This window comes from Castor canadensis, chromosome 1 (assembly GCF_047511655.1).
Source record: "Castor canadensis chromosome 1, mCasCan1.hap1v2, whole genome shotgun sequence".
Lineage (NCBI taxonomy): Eukaryota > Metazoa > Chordata > Mammalia > Rodentia > Castoridae > Castor > Castor canadensis.
In genome coordinates, this window is record NC_133386.1 from 115,883,006 (window position 1) to 115,900,102 (window position 17,097).

Here is a 17,097-nt window from a genome sequence, read left to right on the forward strand (position 1 = left end):
ACAGTTTGAGAGTGGAGTCTGTCATCATGAGATCCAACGACCAATATTCCAGTATTCTTGGTCAAGGGGATGACTATGCTAAAATATGTGTCTTGGAATTTTAGAGTAACACACAACACAGGGTCCAAACAACAGAAAAATGTTCAATTAATAACTTGTGCCATTAGCACTGTCACACTTAAGAACCTCATTCTACTTTCTCTAAGCCAACTTTCTCCTTTGAATACTGCACTCATCTTAGTTTTCATCTGGGCTCCTCAAGTGCTTGTCTTTATGGTTAGACCTCTCTGGCATGACTATTCTCTCAGTAAAGACCCTGTCTCACTGGTCTTTAAAAAACTACCACCCACAGCTAAGAAGATTTTTCTTTTCTTTTAAGTAACCTTATAAGTAGCTACACAGTTTCATAGATATGAAGTAAAGGTCAAATTGTTGGTTGTTTGTTTTCTTGCTTTTCCTCTCTCCTCTATTTGGTGAGAATCTGAAGATAGAATACAAGAACCTGGCAAAAATTCCTGGGACATGAACAGACAACAAGGGCAAGAAAATAGATTCTCTCCTCTTTTCTTAGAGGCCAAGGCCTCATCTTGATAGGAGGGAAGCAGGTAGCTTCCTCCTCACACATCAGAATAGGAGTCTTGTACCTCTGGTTCCCTGGAAAGCCATAGGAGTCCTCTTAAATTTCCTGGTGAGTTACAAGGAATTTGCTCACTGTGGGCTCAGTATTTGCTGTGCAGGAGAGCCTCAGATTGCTCCATATGGGACCAGACTCCAGGGGCTACTGAGGAAAGAACCATGGGACTAGGCTTGAGAGTAGCCTTGGTAGGAGGGCTGCTCCTGGGCACCCCTCTGTACTAAGCAGAGTAAGTAGTGAACCTGAGAGGAGGGAGTTGAGTGGACAGAGGTGAGGAAAGACGCTCTTTTCTCTGTAGGAAATCATGATGCAGGGGAGACTTGAACTGGTAAGAGGCTTCCTGACCTTGGAAGAAAGAGAACCGGTTGTGGAGTCCAAGTCCCAAGCCCAGTCACAGAATGAAGTGAAGAGCAGGGGAGACAGCAAGGCTGGCTCTCAAGGAGGGTAAGGCACATTTTTAAAGCCATGTAGAAATTACAGGGCAAGGGGTCCTTCATGCTAAAATTTGGTTAAACCAAAAGAGCTTTAAAAAAAGAGAGAAAATTGCTGTTTCTCATATGGGTCCTAATCACTTAATTAACATACCTGCACTGAATACTTAGCTAAAGGATTTCACTGCAATAAAAACAAAATAAAACGCACACTGCAGAGTAAGAGTCCATGGTCTCCCCCTTCCTTCAGTGACTATTATTATTATTTTAAAGATAGCCCATTGTGGAAACCCATAGCTTTGCCAGCAAAAACAACATCCTGCCATCCTTAAAAGTATGTTACAATTTGTGGCTGTGTACCCAGGATTTGACATGGAGTGGTGTTCTATTTCAACCCAATTTAATTATATGCTCCTTTTATATATCGTAGATGGCTCACACTAGCAGAATTGTTTTGCCTGGTGAAAAACTGGCCATGACTTGTCATAATGGGCTGGTTTATAGAACCACTGAAGTATAGTTACTGCCCATCATTTGGGAATTATGGCACCATAACAGCCCTTTATTTACATATACTGCTGAGACAGTAAAAACAGCAAATAGATTTCTTAAATTGAGACGGCAGAAATTTTCCCCCAGGGTACTTGGCCCTCATTGTGGCAGTAACATATGCAAGTCTAAATAACTTTGGTGTCTGTACTTCAGCACTGCATCATTTCACGGACAGTTTATAACATTCTAATAATAAAATGGACTCTGAATTTGGAGTTGGGCTTCGCAAACATTAGATGGTAATGCACACAGAATCTTTTAAGTGATTTGTGAGGAAGGTTTAAATTTGCTAATCACACAACTGCTGAGCAACTCTGGGAAGGGGCTGGAGTGGAATCAGCAGTGGGGCTGCTGGGAGGTGGCAAGTCTCAGCCAGGAGGAGGCCTGCCCTACTTTACCTTGACAGACATTGCGTGTGGGTGAAGTCAGGGATTCCCTCCTGGTCTTAAATAATCTTGGCTTTTTCCTCAAACAATAAGAACACTCTATAAATCTCTCTCTCTCTCTCTCCCTCTCTTTCTCTCTCTCCTCTCTTTTCTTCATGATGTACCTTTGGGAGAAAAAGTGTTGGGGTAAAACATCATGCCATCTTTGACTGCTATCCCTTCTGATAGTCCACATAAATTTCATTTTCCTTATTCTTGACTTCCTACTCCTTTATAAAGCTGTCACTAGAGTTATTTTTAACACATCGGTTTGAAAATCACGCTTAAGGCTTCCATTTCCCCCCTTTTAACTTCTAGCAAAATTATGTCCAAGCCTGGTCAGCAATTCCAATCAGTGGGAGGATGGGGCACTGATGTCATAACTCATTAACTGCCTAGCACAACTTAAAAGGAAGTCCTGTTAGTCTGGAGGGGTGTAAGGTCGCAGGGAGGGGGCACAGCGGATGCCATCTGTGGCCTCCTGGGTCTGTGGGATGTTGGAAATGATTGGCTCAGCAGGACACTCCTGTAATCGCCAAGCCCTTAAACCTGCGCATGCATCTTGAGTGTGAGTGCTCCTAGCAGGAGGGCTCCAGGTGGGTTGCGGCCATGAGACCCTCCGGGGTCCCCACAGGGCAGGTGCGTTCCCTTCCCTCCCTCCGTCCCGCGCAGTCCCCAGGAACACTCACCCCCCGAGGGCAGGCCGGTGCAGCTGCCCCCGTGCAGACAGGGGCTGCGCTGGCACGCGTCGGGGTACAGCACGCAGCCCAGCTTCAGCTCGGTCAGGCCCACGACCTCGGCGAAGCTGCTGCGCTTGTTCTGCAGCGGCAGCTCGTTGTTGTTCAGAACCACCGAGTCCAGGCAGCCCTGGAAGCCGCTGAGCACCTGCGTGACCCGCGTGTCCGCCAGGCCGCCGACGTCGTCCGCCTGCACCAGGGCGCCGAAGTAGATGGTGCTCTCGGCGCTCAGGGTCTGGAAGTAGAGGGGCGCCCTGCGCCGCTCCACGTAGCTGTCGTCCAGGGCCAGGCTGGTGAAGTTGCGATTGAGCTCCAGGAAGACCGAGTGCCAGCTCCCGTCGTTGACAGTGCGACCCGAGATCCCCAAGATGCCAGGGCCGCTGCCGCAGTCCAGCTGGAACCACAGCTTGCCGTCCACGATCTGCGGGAAGGAAGGAAGGAAGGAAGGAAGGAAGGAATGCCGGGGCCCTTTGCCATGTGCATCTGGCCTTACGTGCTCCACACCCTGATCCTCGTCGGCCCGGATTTTGACCCAGGCTTACATCTGCCGCACTTTGATTTTTCACAACCAGCCCCCTCCATTACCTGCCATGAAAATTCGTGTCTGATGATTCACGGATCTTCCTGTACTTTGTGATATGAACACAGTTGTATTTAAGAACATTGCTACTCTTTGGATCTTTACCCTTTAAACATTCAGAGTAATATGTTGTTCAGAGGTGCATGTTTTCTCTGTACTCCCTCTAGTCATCTCTGCCGCAGAATGAGTCTGTGAACTCATTTTTATTGGACATCTGCCATGTGTTGGACGGTGTGCTGAGGAGACACAGTGAGCAAAAAGAATTCTCTCTGCTCTCCTGAGGCTTCTGTTAAAGAATCACATGACAACCTATACATTTTCCAAATAAGATCACGAACAGGTACTGCATGGAGAGAAGGAGGCAAGGTAGAAATAAAGATTTCCTAGTTCCCAGCTTTGTATACATTTTAGATTTAAAAACGTTTTTATATTAAACACTGGTGTGATTCTCAAACCTGTCCTTTGGCAAGCTGCTCATCATTTAGATAAAAGATGTCTCACAAAGGGCTCAGGCTTGGCTATTTGCTTAGGCGATATGTATGTTTAAAACATCTGTCCCTCCACAAGCATCTTCTGGTTAGCTGCTCACACCTAGGAGTACTCGCTGTCCCTGGTCTGGGTGGGTATGATGGAGACCGGCCTGCTTGCTTGGTTGCACTTATGTAGGGGAGGAATCTAGCTCCCCCAAGAAGCTAACCCCAGGAGATATGACATGGGAGAGAAAAACCCTGCTGCTGAAGGACACTGGGGATTCTTCCGTGGAGATAGGCTGGCCTTTGACTCCTCTGTCATCCACTCCTGTGTGCATTTCTCAGAAATGTTAGGTGGCTTTAGGATCATGGGAATAAAGGCTGGACCCCCGTCTAGCCAAGTTTATATTTGGGCATGAAGGGATTCACAATCAGAAACTGTGAGACAAAAGCTTCTTTTCTGGCCTGTGTCTCTGACCCAGCAAAACGATCCTGTAGAGACCAGCGTTGGAGTGAAAGAGGCACTGGCTGTCACTGAGGTCTGCTAGCCTTTGTATTTCTGTGCAGAGCACAGACACTTGTCCAGAGAAGAAAAGAAAAAGCAAAGGAAAGGAAATAACAGGGCAACACTGACCTTCTAGGTCACTAACAGCTAATGAGATACAAACATAAAATGAATTCCTAGAAATAGGCTCAAACAGTCTTTGCAAAACACGTTTTACTCGTGATAGAATTAGCAGTTGTCACGACACTAATCATTTTTCACAAATAGAGTATTTCTCTGTTTCAGCAAGTTCCAAAATCAAATCATTCGTAAGGACTCTCACTTCTGCCTTTGTGACTATGGATTCTCTCATATGCATATGTCACACAAAAAGCAGGGGCTTCATGAACTAGGCAAAGCTCTGGGAATTTAGGAATGAAGAATCTAATTCATGGTCTGTCAGGTACCACCCAGGTCACTGTTGACAATGGAATTGGCCTCCCTGGGTTTGGGTTTAGAGAGCAGGGTTGTTTTGCAAGGATTCTGGGCCTGCTGCAGAATGGGTGGCCACACCATATACTATCCATCATTCTCCACTCTGCATATAAATGTCTGAAGCAAATATTCCACTTCAGAGAACTTTCACTTCTAATCTTATGCAATTGCCTTTGCCAGTCTGTTTGGTTCAACAAAATAGACTGAAGGGGTATTGTCAATCATACCAGAATACTTTCTCAGTGACAATGCTTAGGTAATATCTATATTTGTATTTCTATGTAAGTAAAAAAATGATGAAATGCAATTTTGGAGACTATTTTCTTCTGCCAAAATCCATCTGCTCTTTTGCCCTGTGGCTACAAAATGTAGTCCTCAGTCTATTAAGGAAAATCTGGTGGTAAGGGTGCAATTCATGTAAGCTTTTGTAATAGGATGTTCAGTTGCTATATTATTTGGTCCATTTCCTTCCCCATTCCTACCCCTGCCTCTTTGAATAATAACCAAGAAATGATATGACTGATGTGCTCACACGTGGAGTGTCTGTAATGAGAAAACGAAAAGATCTGTAGGGACACTGAGCACAACCTAAGTCCTCTTTCTTTCTGTTGAAAAACAATAGCAGCAACATTGCTAAATCAAAGAACCCAAATTCTACATAATTCTCACCTTTTGTTTGTTTGCTTATTTTTTGTTTTCTTGCATTGCTGGAGATTGTCTACCATGATCTACACCTCAGACCCAATTCTCACTTTTGTACAAACCAAAATCATTTGGATCTTTACAATTCTAGGAGTTTGGAATTATCGGCTTTGTTTCTATGACAAACTAGAATGTTGGTGCCAAGTTGTCTTGTGAAAAGTTAATAGTCTTAGCTACTTCACAGGTATATCATGGCAGAGAGAGAAAAAAACACTTTGCTCTTTTCATATTTAAGTGTTCTCACATTGGAAAAATAGACTCTGATCATATTTCATTTTCCTGTCTTCAAAATAGGATCTACCTAGTTTTTCTTTTCAAAGGATGACGCTCTTGCAAATCAGAGGGCAAGGTATCTTAATAGAAATTGAGGTGTGCAGGAAGCTGTAGGAAAAGTCGGTAGCAATGACACTGAAATGATGTGCTGCCTGGGTTACAGCTAGATCATTTGTTCAATGACATGTATAATTCAGAGTGTTGCCCTAATGTTATAAAATATTTAGATCCTCAGGGTTGTTTGAAATCAGTGATGAGCTTTACCCCGGATCTTCAGTGGCTTGGAGCTTGGGATTCAAGCAGATCAGAACTGCAAAGAGTTATTGTTGTAGGAAAGTAGGATTTTGAGTAAAAAATGTAAGTTCTGGCACAAAGTCTTACTGCTTTAGATCCTTGGTGTGTGGCTTAGCAAATGAAGCATAATCGTGGACCTTGTAAAGGGTTATTAAACGTTCTTTGAAAGGACACTTTTTAGAAGTCTGTTTTCAAAGCTGCCATTAAGAGCTATCTGGCACAGAGAAAGTGCTCAAAATACGTTTGATTGAATAAATTGATAGATGAATGATCATCCCAGCCTCTGAATTTCTCCTTCTGATAAACTCCTGTGGTATGCCAACCTACGTGCCTCTGTTGCATACCCAGACTAGACACACTTTGAGCAAGTCAGCAAATCTCTCTGGATGTCAGTGTCCTCACAGGCCAATGTACTCATACCTACAAGAACGGGACAATCAAAAATATATCTACATGAAAGTTTGTAAACTGCTGGGCATTTTATTATTACTACAAAATTTGTCATTATTTTAAGTTAGCCTGTTTTTCAGTGACATTCTTACATAGACCCCTGAAACTGAAATCTTATGAGAAGCTTCCTTGGTCTATGTTGGGAAGATTTGGCCATACCAAGTGCACTGTTTTATAAACCTCATGAACTTGTCCTATCTTTCTTTTAACTTGCGGTCTCAAGCTAGCCATGTCTGAGAATCATCAGAATACATGGCTATTATCTGTCGCTTTCTTAAAAGATAAAGCACTTGATATTTCTAGAGCAAGATAGTCTTATGTTTTTGCCATAGTGGAGCCAAAAGGCTGACATAAAGAAAAAGTTTGCTGTCCTAACAATCTCTCCTCATCTCTTCTGGTGACCTGGCTTGTTTCTTTTATAGGATTGATGGGAGTCACATCCACTGTTCACACTGTTGCTTTGGCTGCCAGGAAACTCAGTTATGATTGGGCTCAATGGAAGTCATTCCCCTTGACCTGGATTTTTAAATAATGATATTTACCCTTCTCTAGTTCATTGGTTGGCCCTTCAACTTTTATTTTTATCTTGATGGTGCCTTGACTTTATTGCATTTCAGTGTTTATGGAAAGCCTCAAATTTCTTTTGGAAGACAGGGTATTAATGTAGAGAGGAGAATGAGGGTTTATCACTGCTGGGAGACAGTTGTACTTCTATCTGTGAGGAGTTTCATTTCTTGAGGTCTCCATGCAATTCTGTGACACCCTTCTTTCTATGGATGGTCTGAAGTACTTTTTTAGAGAATGTGCTATGACTGTTAAAATACAAATAACCAAGAGGCACAATTTAAACAATGCATTGCCGCTTAGTTGTTGAACCAAAGTACAAGGGATATACGGTATCTGCAGCCAATGAAATTCAGTCTTGCATGAGGCTGCAAATGTTAAGCAAACAGATTCAAATCCCCTAAGTTGGCTATTGCTGGCGACTGTAGGAGAGTATCTGTCATAGTTCAGTACAGCTGGGTCCTGCTTTGGGCAAACTCAACATATGAAAAGCAAACTTAGAGAACAGACAAAGTGGGAGTGAGGTGACGATTCACATCAGAGAGAGATTAACGGAAGAGTTCCTCCAAATAGCAGCCATCCTAGCTTATTAGAATTCCATTTACAGAGATTCAATTTATACAATTTTCAGAAACACACTTGTTTCATGAAATATAATCTACCTTAGGAGTCAGAGCTGCCTAAAAGGTTTAATTATTCTTCTTTTCTATCCCCAGGGATCTGTACATTTTAGACATTTGCCTGTGAAGTGTCAAATGACGTGCTCCATTTTAGAATCAAGCCAGTCAGGTCTAATATTTTGTCCTCTTTCAAATTCAATGCTCCATAGAGATTTGCTGACAACAAGTCACAAGGGTGTGTTAGAGCTTGAAGGAGCAGAGGGAAGAACAGTGTGACCCAGGCAGAGCCAGGAGCAGCCAGTATCTCTGAACTACACAAACCCCGCCTCATCAGGCAACTGAGAAATCTTCTTACCCAAGGCAGGCTGCTTCTAGGATGGCAGGAAATAAAAACAGGACTTAGGGTTTTGAACTTCTCTTGCACCTTGAACATCTGATAGGAGTCCACTGTTCCTTAAAACCATGCATCCACAGTGCTTCTCCTGACTTCTTTTAAAAACATTGCTTTCCACTTCTCAGCTCAAATTATTCTCTAAGCCAAATGAATAAGAGTAATGGGAGATTCTCCATAAAATTTACCACCTTTTAGACTCTGACTCTCTGCTCACTCACTCTGGCCACCAAGCAAGACCTGGCAGTACCAGAAGTGGGTAGGTTAAAGTCTGTACAGTAGTGAAAAGAAGTCACTGCCATTTCACATTCTCCATGTTTCTCTCCTTCCTCAGCTGCTTTCAGGATTAAAGCCTGAGCCACTGGTCAACTTGGATATGATATATCAAACCAGAGGACAGAAGCTAAAATGGGCCACCGTGATCCTAGTTAAGACCAAGTCTTGGGTGGAAAAAGATTTCCAGAATTTCCTACTGGGAAGTCTCTGGCTCTGAAGGTTTTTGGAGAGCACTTACTTATAGTAGCAACCATCATTCCCCTCCAGGCAGGTTGAATCTGGCCCATCAATAGCTTGAATGTGGTTTCTGACAGAACGAGTTGGGGCAAGATGGAGAACTGAAGATAGCACGGACCTTAAGAGCATGGAGTTAGAGTCACTGGAGTGTGGGTCCAGATCTTGCCCTTATTTGTTGTGCAACGGTGGGTAAATAACTTAAACTCTCTGAGCTATTTATTGGGGATTGAACCCTCGGCCTCCCAGTTACCTAGCAAATGCTCTACCACTTAAGCAATGCCCCCAGCCCTTTGTGTTTATTTTGTTTTGAGATAGGGTCTTGCCACCTTTGCTGGGACTGGTCTTCAACTTGGCGGTCCTCCTGCTTCCACCCTCAGAGTAGCTAGAATATAGGTGTAAGCCACCACCCTGGCTTGCTGTCCTCTTCTTGGTCAAATGAAAACCTTGCTACATTAAACTTAAAATAAAGATGTAAATAAGCCTATAATTAATATTGTGGGGTTTTTTGGAGGTACTGGGGTTTGAACTCAGGGCCTATACCTTGAGCCACTCTACTAGCCCTTTTTTGTGAAGGATTTTTTCGAGACTGGGTCTCAAGGAACATTTTGCTGTGGCTGGCTTTGAACTGCAGTCCTCCAGATCTCTGCCTCCTGAGTAGTTAGGATTACAGGAGTGAGCCACTGGTGCCCAACAATATTGTTTTCATGAAGGCACTAGACGCCCCAAGCTGCATACAGATGCCAGATTTGCTCTAAGAGAAATCTGTGTGCCTCAGTAGGGGTTCTGAGGCAGGGTAATTGAGCTATTTAGGTCATGATGGGATATGTGGCAGCTCCAAACTTATCCTCTGAGCAAGAACAGATTCACCTCAGAGGTAAGTGAGGATAGAGCCATGTGGTGGAAGAGAATTTGGTCAATCCTGTTAAAGTACCATCCTGTGGATTAGGAGATGCATCATAATGAACTGGTGAGTGATTACAGCTCACAGGAGCCCAGTTCTGGAAACCATTCTATAGGGAGCTGCCCCAGTGTCAAGAGGAAATGGGATGCTGGCCTACATCTGCTTCCGCAGCAGCTATCCCCTTTGCCCTGAATTCTACTCTGGTCTTCTAAGTCCCAAAGAAAAAACGATTTCTGTAGTCCCTAGTTCAAAAGCCAAGACATTCACATGAGAACCGGCTTCAGAAAAGCCAGGCGGTTTTATGCACCTTCAGAATCATGCAGGGGTTTGCTTGGGTGTACATTACAATCCCATTGCTTTGCAGGGTTCTCAGGCGCAGAGCTAGCTTCAGGTCCTCTTCTTTGCTGTTTTCTGAAAGCCGGTATTTGATGTAACTGTTTCCAGCAAAGCTGAGAGAAGTGTGCCCTGGGAAGACATTCCAAGAAGATATATGTTCTTTTAGCATCTAGAAATGAGCAGGGACATATGAAGTCACTCAACTACCACCACGGGAAGATAAAGAAGGCATTGATGAGAAATCTATTTTGACTAAAAACCTTTTCTCTGTTTCAGGTCATGTTCTTAACTTCAAAGTTTTTCTTAGTCTCATAGGTTCTCAACTTCCACTTTCTCAAGCTAGTATTTTAAAAAGATCCCTTCCTGCCTTCCCCAATTCCTGAAACAAAGGAAAGACAATGAAACTGTTTTCAAATAGTATCTATATTCCTCAAGTATCCTAACACCAACTAGCCAACTTAGGTCATTTTCATTCATGTTTAGAAAAGGAAACTGACAAAAGAAACCCTCATGCAGTCACAATTCCATTTGCTGGCCATTGATGAAGACTTCCTTCCCAGAATCTTTAGTTCAACCCACACTGTTCTTTTCTGAGTTGACCATTTTTTTAATTGCCTCCAACTCCATGTTTCAACAGGCAAAGTAATGGCCTCGCTGGGGTGAAAGGTAGAATGTGTGGAAGTAAACCAAATGGATGACAATCCTGGACAATTGAAAGTTTTCTGTGTAGAAAGGAAAGAGAGGACTGGCAAAAAGCAACACCAGAAGTCACAGGACTTGGCTTTATGGTTACCTGCATGTCCATCCGCTGTGTGCATGGCATGTGTTGGGATGGGCAGTGCAGTTTTCTCCTGAGCTTACACCTTAGATGACGTAGGCAAGCACCTTGGTTGGCTCTTTGCCTCGTGGACACTCCATGACATCAGTCATGAAAGAGTTTGGCTTCCATTTTTAAGAAAAGTACTTCTCTTTGCAAAGATTGAATTTCTAAACCCCAATGCTTAGCAAAGTTTCTTGTACAGACTAGGCATAATTATTTTTTATTCTTACTATAATTACTATTATTATCATTACCTAATGAATATTTCTTGGATTCCAAAACTGGTATCAGTATTCTTGTATTTTAAATGTGCCCTGTCACAAAAAGAGGATTCTATTGGCACAAAAATGAACAATACACTTTTTATAGGAAACAAGGGGTACAGAATATGCCAATTAAAAGAAGTATTGAAACTGAGTGAATATCAGAAGTAGAGGATAATCTGAATTTAAATAACCTAAATACTGATATTTTTCCTTTACAATGCAGAGATGGGCACATCTTTCTGGAACATTCAGTTAGTTGTACATTTCTAATGGAGAGCTGGCTTTTTTGGTGCTTTGGACTTATTTTTTTTACTGGGGTTTGTTTGAACTCAGTACCTTGAGCTTGCTAGGCAAGCTCTCTACCACTGGAGCCATGCCTCCAACCCTGGGCTGAGTTTACTGTATGTGAAGTCCACAGGATTGGCTCAGCTCTACCTTCTGTTGATCCCTGCTTTGTGGCCATGGATTTTTACAGTCTCCTTATCATCAAAGGCCTTGCCACAGATACTGACTCTTCTGTCCACCCAATAGCCTTCTATTTTCCATAATTTCATACCCTTAGCCACCATGTGACACAATTGAGAACACATATTATGGCCTCCCTTTTATATATGGAGCCCAATGTTTACATGTAGCACAGGCTACAGCTGTGACAAGTCCCCAGTAAACATGAGGGTGAGTGTTAGCTGAGTTTGCACAGTTGAAGAAAAGTGTAGCATGTGCACACAAGTGTCTTTTGGAAGGGCCTGGGCAGTGTAATTTACTCCAGGGTAAGTGTTTCAGGAATAAGAAGTAGACCCTCATCATTCCATGCAACTCTGCACCTGAGCACTCTCCGAGCTTCCCTGGTGGACACTGGCAGAGGAATGGTCTCCTGCTGGCTTCATAACCGACACATTGCATATCCCCTGGACATGGCTTCTCCAAACAGGGATCGTTAGACCCTGGGCATAGTCCTCCTGTGATAAAAGGGGAACAAACATGATCAGCACACAAAGGGATTCACCCTGCATTTCAAGGAGCCCAGGAACGTTTCGGGAGCTGGGATCTCCAAGCTCTGAACTGAGTAACAAAGAGCCCCCTCCTCCAGTAGCAGGGGCCTTCAAATGGGCTTCACCTGCATGGGTGCCCATCATGCACCTCTACATCTGCCAAAGGTTCACAGCCAGGCTGAAAATGCCTCCTTTAGGCTAAAGTCACACTTGGACCAACTTCAGCTAAAGAAAGAGTACCATGCAAAGGCTCTGCAGTATTTATTGGAGTGGGGTTCCTGCATCTTGGATGCATACATCGCTTGGAATTGCATTTCTTCTACCATCCATCTCTGCCCTGAAGATACTGATGGTAGACTGCAGATGTTAGCTGTTGGTTTCAGAGAATCGGGGAGGGGGGAGATGTTTCTAAAGAAAGTATGACTATAATTCTAAATTGTGAAAGTACAACTCACATGGTTTCCTAATCCCTTCTGCTACATGCTATTTTATTGATTAACTGTAAGTGTGCCCAACCAGCTATTAAAAATTGTAGAATTATCCTTGGCAAAGGAAGGTTTCCTTTGTAACTTCTGATGCGCAGCAGGATGAAAGGTTAATCTTTCAGAGGGAAATCCTTGGAAACAGATTAGCTGATTAAAGCAGAATTCAGGACCCAAGTAAGTTAGGTCAAAACTGTTTTGAGGGCAGATATGGGTTCACTAAGGAAGCATTCTCTTCAAACGTCCTGGGTATTTCAAGAGTAATTGGACTCCTTTCGGCCTGGCAAGAGTTTAAGTGGTAAAAGTACTATAGAAAGGGACATTCAAATTAAAAATAACCTGCAACTGAAATGGTAATTGCTTAAATGGGTTAGTAGAGGTCTAAGGGGGTGCCCCTTCCCTGTGAACTGAGAACACATTGGACTTCAGTGTCTTCCTTTCTTGGCAAGAGATGGCCCACTATCAAGCTCTCCTTCATGATAGCTATTTCTTCATCATTAGACACATTGTCCCATCACACTGTCATTTCTTTGTCCAGGAAAAAGCAGAAATGTAATGCTAACTACACACAAACATTTTAAGAACTGTAATCCTCAGAAGAAGCAATATAAGTAGCACTAGCCAACTCAGAATTCATAAATCCTATTTTCCACTGGTTTATAACTCAGTTGTAAAAGGCACTCTTGGCACTGATCCAGCTTTCAAAGTCTTAGAAGATGAAGGCATTTTAACTGAAAATTTAGAACAATCTCTACAGATGGTTCTACAAGACCCAAGTGCCCTGAAATATATCTTCTAATTTTCTTCCCCTCAAATCTTTATTCCTATCATATCTTCATCAATATTCGTGGAACTTAAAACAGCTGTTTGACCATCTCATGACCCACTTCAAGAGGGTTTCAAACTTCAAAGTTTTTAAAGAACTTTAGGTATGTTCATTCAGCAAAAGTAATTTGTCTAATTCATTCAAAAAAATTGAAAAATATTAATTCCATAAAGTAATTGCTCAAGTTCAATGAAGTGACAGGTCTGGGCATACAGAGATAACAGGCAGTGACACCAATATGCAAAGTCATGCACACTCCACATGAAGGTAAGTGCTTTGATGAAGCTATGTGGGTGCAAGGAAAGTACTAGAGGAGGAACACTTTTGTCTTTTGGAAGAATGTCAGATCTCCTCATAAGAAAGGGAAGGTTTTAACTTAGGCTTGAAGGACGAGATACTATGAGTCTTTTTTATGCTCAATTATTTTTTTCACCCCCCAAAAAGCAAAGTGTGCATTTCCTAATGTTTACTCATAATAAGTTCATTATTCCACCAGAGGACTCTCTGAGGTCTCATGTGGTATCATCTCGGTCTTTGACTATCTGCACACTTCTATGTTATCTCTAAATGTTGACCTGTAGTAAGTATATGCTCAGAAATACAAACTGAGCCCAATGCTAACCACTGCCACATAGAAGTGACAATGAGCATAGATTAAAAAAGGTGTCCCATTAAGAACATGTGGCTTCTGCATAAACTGGGCATCACTTTCCAATTGGACAGAGACAGCAGTGCATGTATGTGTGAAGTCTGTTACTTTCCACTGCACAGACATTGCTTTTTTCCTTCTCCATTAGCCAGTGTAAGGATACTTTATACGTTTCTACATATCTGGACATGGCTAGGGACAATGCATTTGTGGTCTGTTCTGCTCTTATGTAATGGCTGCATTGCTTAGAAACCTTGCATTATCAAAAATCCAATTTAAATGCCAGTTTTCAAAGAAAAGATGACTAGATAATTTGAGACCTGTGACAGCAATGCTGTTTATTCCTACAGGAGTTGAAGTTTAGGAAACAAATAAAACAATAGGTGTATATAATGAAAGCAAAACACTGTGTTTCAGTGCATTGGAGTATTTCTATGTTTTATTCATATGTTGGTCTTTTCTTTTACTATCAGTCTTGCCCTGGTGATTAGCACAGGGCTTCTCACTTGAACACCCACATCTCTGACTAGGTAAAAGCACAAAATCACATAGGCCAGCAACTGGATCTCAAGATCATAGCTCCTTTTCTTCAGACTTGCTTGTGTCATAATGCATAGCAGCCCACATAACTGTGGCACAGTCACTAGTTAATGGATTTTGCTAGATTCAGTCCCCACTATGAGAAATATTGCTGTTAATACAAACACTATAGCAGGTAACTTTAAAGTTAATATTAATATAAGTATTAGTTAGATAATAATGTGTGTTCATATTCATCCTAGTAGCCAGGGACTTTGATGGGCTCTTTTTTCTTCTTTTTGTTTTTATTAGGTTCATTAGGGCTAAGGAGACAGTTTTTGGCAAGGAATGTGTATCTTGATGCCTCTTCTCATGTCCCAGCCCAGACATGGTCTGCCATACACACTTGGTCCAGCTGCCGCTGTCAGGTACTCTGGTTCAGGGCTCACTTCTGGGACTCAAGGAAGTGTAAGGCAGATTAGAAGTCCACAGGTCAGAGCAACTCAGACTTGCAGCTGGGGACTGCTGTGCTCAGGCCCACAAACTGCAATCTATTCTCAGGAAAGACTTCTCAAGTTGTTGAAAACGAGTTCCTCAAAGTTAAATATTCTCCATATCTGATATTGCAGCCTTTTCCTCTCCACAAACTGTCATAAGAAATTAGGTCCTTCCTGAAATACCTGTTGTCAGATAGACTTGAACTTTGTGTTCTGACTCTGAAAATGTCACCTGTATCTGAGCCTAGGTGGCCCTAGAGTGTGGGTCCTGAGGACAATTTTGGGATAGCAACCCTTTTTCCAGTCACAGGCCTAAGCTCTCTAGTGCATATGGTATGCTTCACGTGGATGTGGGGGTTAACTTGTGTTTAGAAATCACGTGTTTACATCACCCTTTTCAGGGAAGCTTGTACACACATTATTGTTAAGAGCCTTAAAGACTCTCTCTGGTGGCAGAAAGTGCCTCATCAGCTCCTGAGTACCAGTTAAGAGATGACAGTGTCAATTCCTGTTGGCTTCTGGGAGGAAGTTTATCTTATTAACTATCATTAAATAATCCAGGTTTAATGAACTTGTGCTGTGCTCAGTGACAGCTTGGGGAGTAGGGACTCACAGACCTGCAGATTCTATATCTCCAGGCATTCATCAATTTGGTGCCAGAGTGAGCATGAAGGGAGAAGGCAACCACTTCATCAAGCCAAATGACACCATTTATTGTATGCCAGGGCAGGACCAGGTATTTCTAGCTCCTGTCACAACATAAAGCAGACAGAGTAAACTTTGTTCCCTTTCTCAGGTCCCCTTGGGAAGGTGGGGTAGTGGGAGAAGAAAGGGTACTGACTTCACCGACAAGCTGTAGACCTGGATTGTGGTCCTGGCTAGTTGTGACCTTGAACAAATTACTTGGATTTTCAGGGTCTCAGTTTCCTTTTCAGAAAAGTAAGGCAATGATTTTTCATAACATTTTGAAAATTAAATAGGCTACTGTATTTCACACTTGAAAAGAAAAAAATTTGAATAAGGTATCAAAACTGGAGACACTCACTTGACCTGGCAACATGTCAGAGTATCTGAACTCAGGTCTAACCTTTCTACATGCTGTCCATTTTGATTCAGAGTCATGATGTGCACTGGAGGTGTCAAATTAGGCCTGGGGCCTTCTGTTCATCAGTGTTGCAGGGCTTGTGCAGCTGTGTCTGCACCACCTTCTCCATCTTATACACAGCCCTCCACCAGGATAAAGGTTCTTCACCTTCCCAAGGTTTCTCCGGTGGAGATTCAGGTCACTTTCTACAGCTTTGATAATAGATGCTCCACTTCAGCAGGAGATCAGCACTTTAAGAAGGCAGTCCTCCTGAGGTTTTAGAGTGGACTCACTACCATATATATGACTGCCCTCATCTCTGCATTATCTCCAAACCCCATGGATCAAATCTATGACATTGACCGCTATATCAGCATCTGGTGGTGAGTGTAATGCTGGTACTTTGAGCTGACTCAACCTCATGATTTATGGCGCTGCGTCATTACAGGGAAGATTCCAATGGCTATGGCAAATACCCTCATCCAGAACTCTCACACTTTGCCAAGATGCCATGCCCTGGCAAATGCAACATAAGTCAAGGAGCTCCTACTTGCACATGATAAAAGCGAGAGCACACAAGGGAGGGGTGAGGATAGGTAAGACACCTAAAAAACTAGCTAGCATTTGTTGCCCTTAATGCAGAGAAACTAAAGCAGATACCTTAAAAGCAACTGAGGCCAATAGGAAAAGGGGAACAGGTACTAGAGAAAAGGTTAGATCAAAAAGAATTAACCTAGAAGGTAACACCCACGCACAGGAAATCAATGTGAGTCAATGCCCTGTATAGCTATCCTTATCTCAACCAGCAAAACCCCTTGTTCCTTCCTATTATTGCTTATACTCTCTCTACAACAAAATTAGAGATAAGGGCAAAATAGTTTCTGCTGGGTATTGAGTGGGGGGGAGCGGGAGGGGGTGGAGTGGGTGGTAAGGGAGGGGGTGGGGGCAGGGGGGAGAAATGAACCAAGCCTTGTATGCACATATGAATAATAAAAGAAAAATGAAAAAAAAAAAAAGGAGCTCCTACTTAATTCATAGCCATCAAGAAGTTTTAAGACACAGCTTTAGAGTGCTCTTCTGTGATTCCCCCAGAAGCAGAGACTCTCCAAG

General features: G+C 42.8%; 1 protein-coding gene and 1 long non-coding RNA gene across 8 annotated transcripts in view; one reads left to right on the forward strand and one right to left on the reverse strand.

Moving 5' to 3' along the window:
* The window catches only part of Fat3 (FAT atypical cadherin 3), a 611,059-nt gene that overhangs the window by 23,471 nt on the left and 570,491 nt on the right, over positions 1-17,097 (reverse strand). For all 7 annotated transcript variants that reach the window (XM_074081331.1, XM_074081345.1, XM_074081335.1 and 4 more), the window contains 3 exons: positions 11,763-11,897; positions 9,824-9,981; positions 2,732-3,200 (listed from right to left, as the gene is read on the reverse strand). In XM_074081331.1, coding sequence (XP_073937432.1) covers positions 2,732-3,200; positions 9,824-9,981; positions 11,763-11,897 — 762 coding nt within the window. The remainder of the gene's footprint in view (positions 1-2,731; positions 3,201-9,823; positions 9,982-11,762; positions 11,898-17,097) is intronic.
* The window catches only part of LOC141425040 (uncharacterized), a 203,374-nt gene continuing 194,961 nt past the window's right edge, over positions 8,685-17,097 (forward strand). Inside the window, exon 1 of the long non-coding RNA XR_012450122.1 lies at positions 8,685-8,804. This is a non-coding gene — a long non-coding RNA (uncharacterized lncRNA). The remainder of the gene's footprint in view (positions 8,805-17,097) is intronic.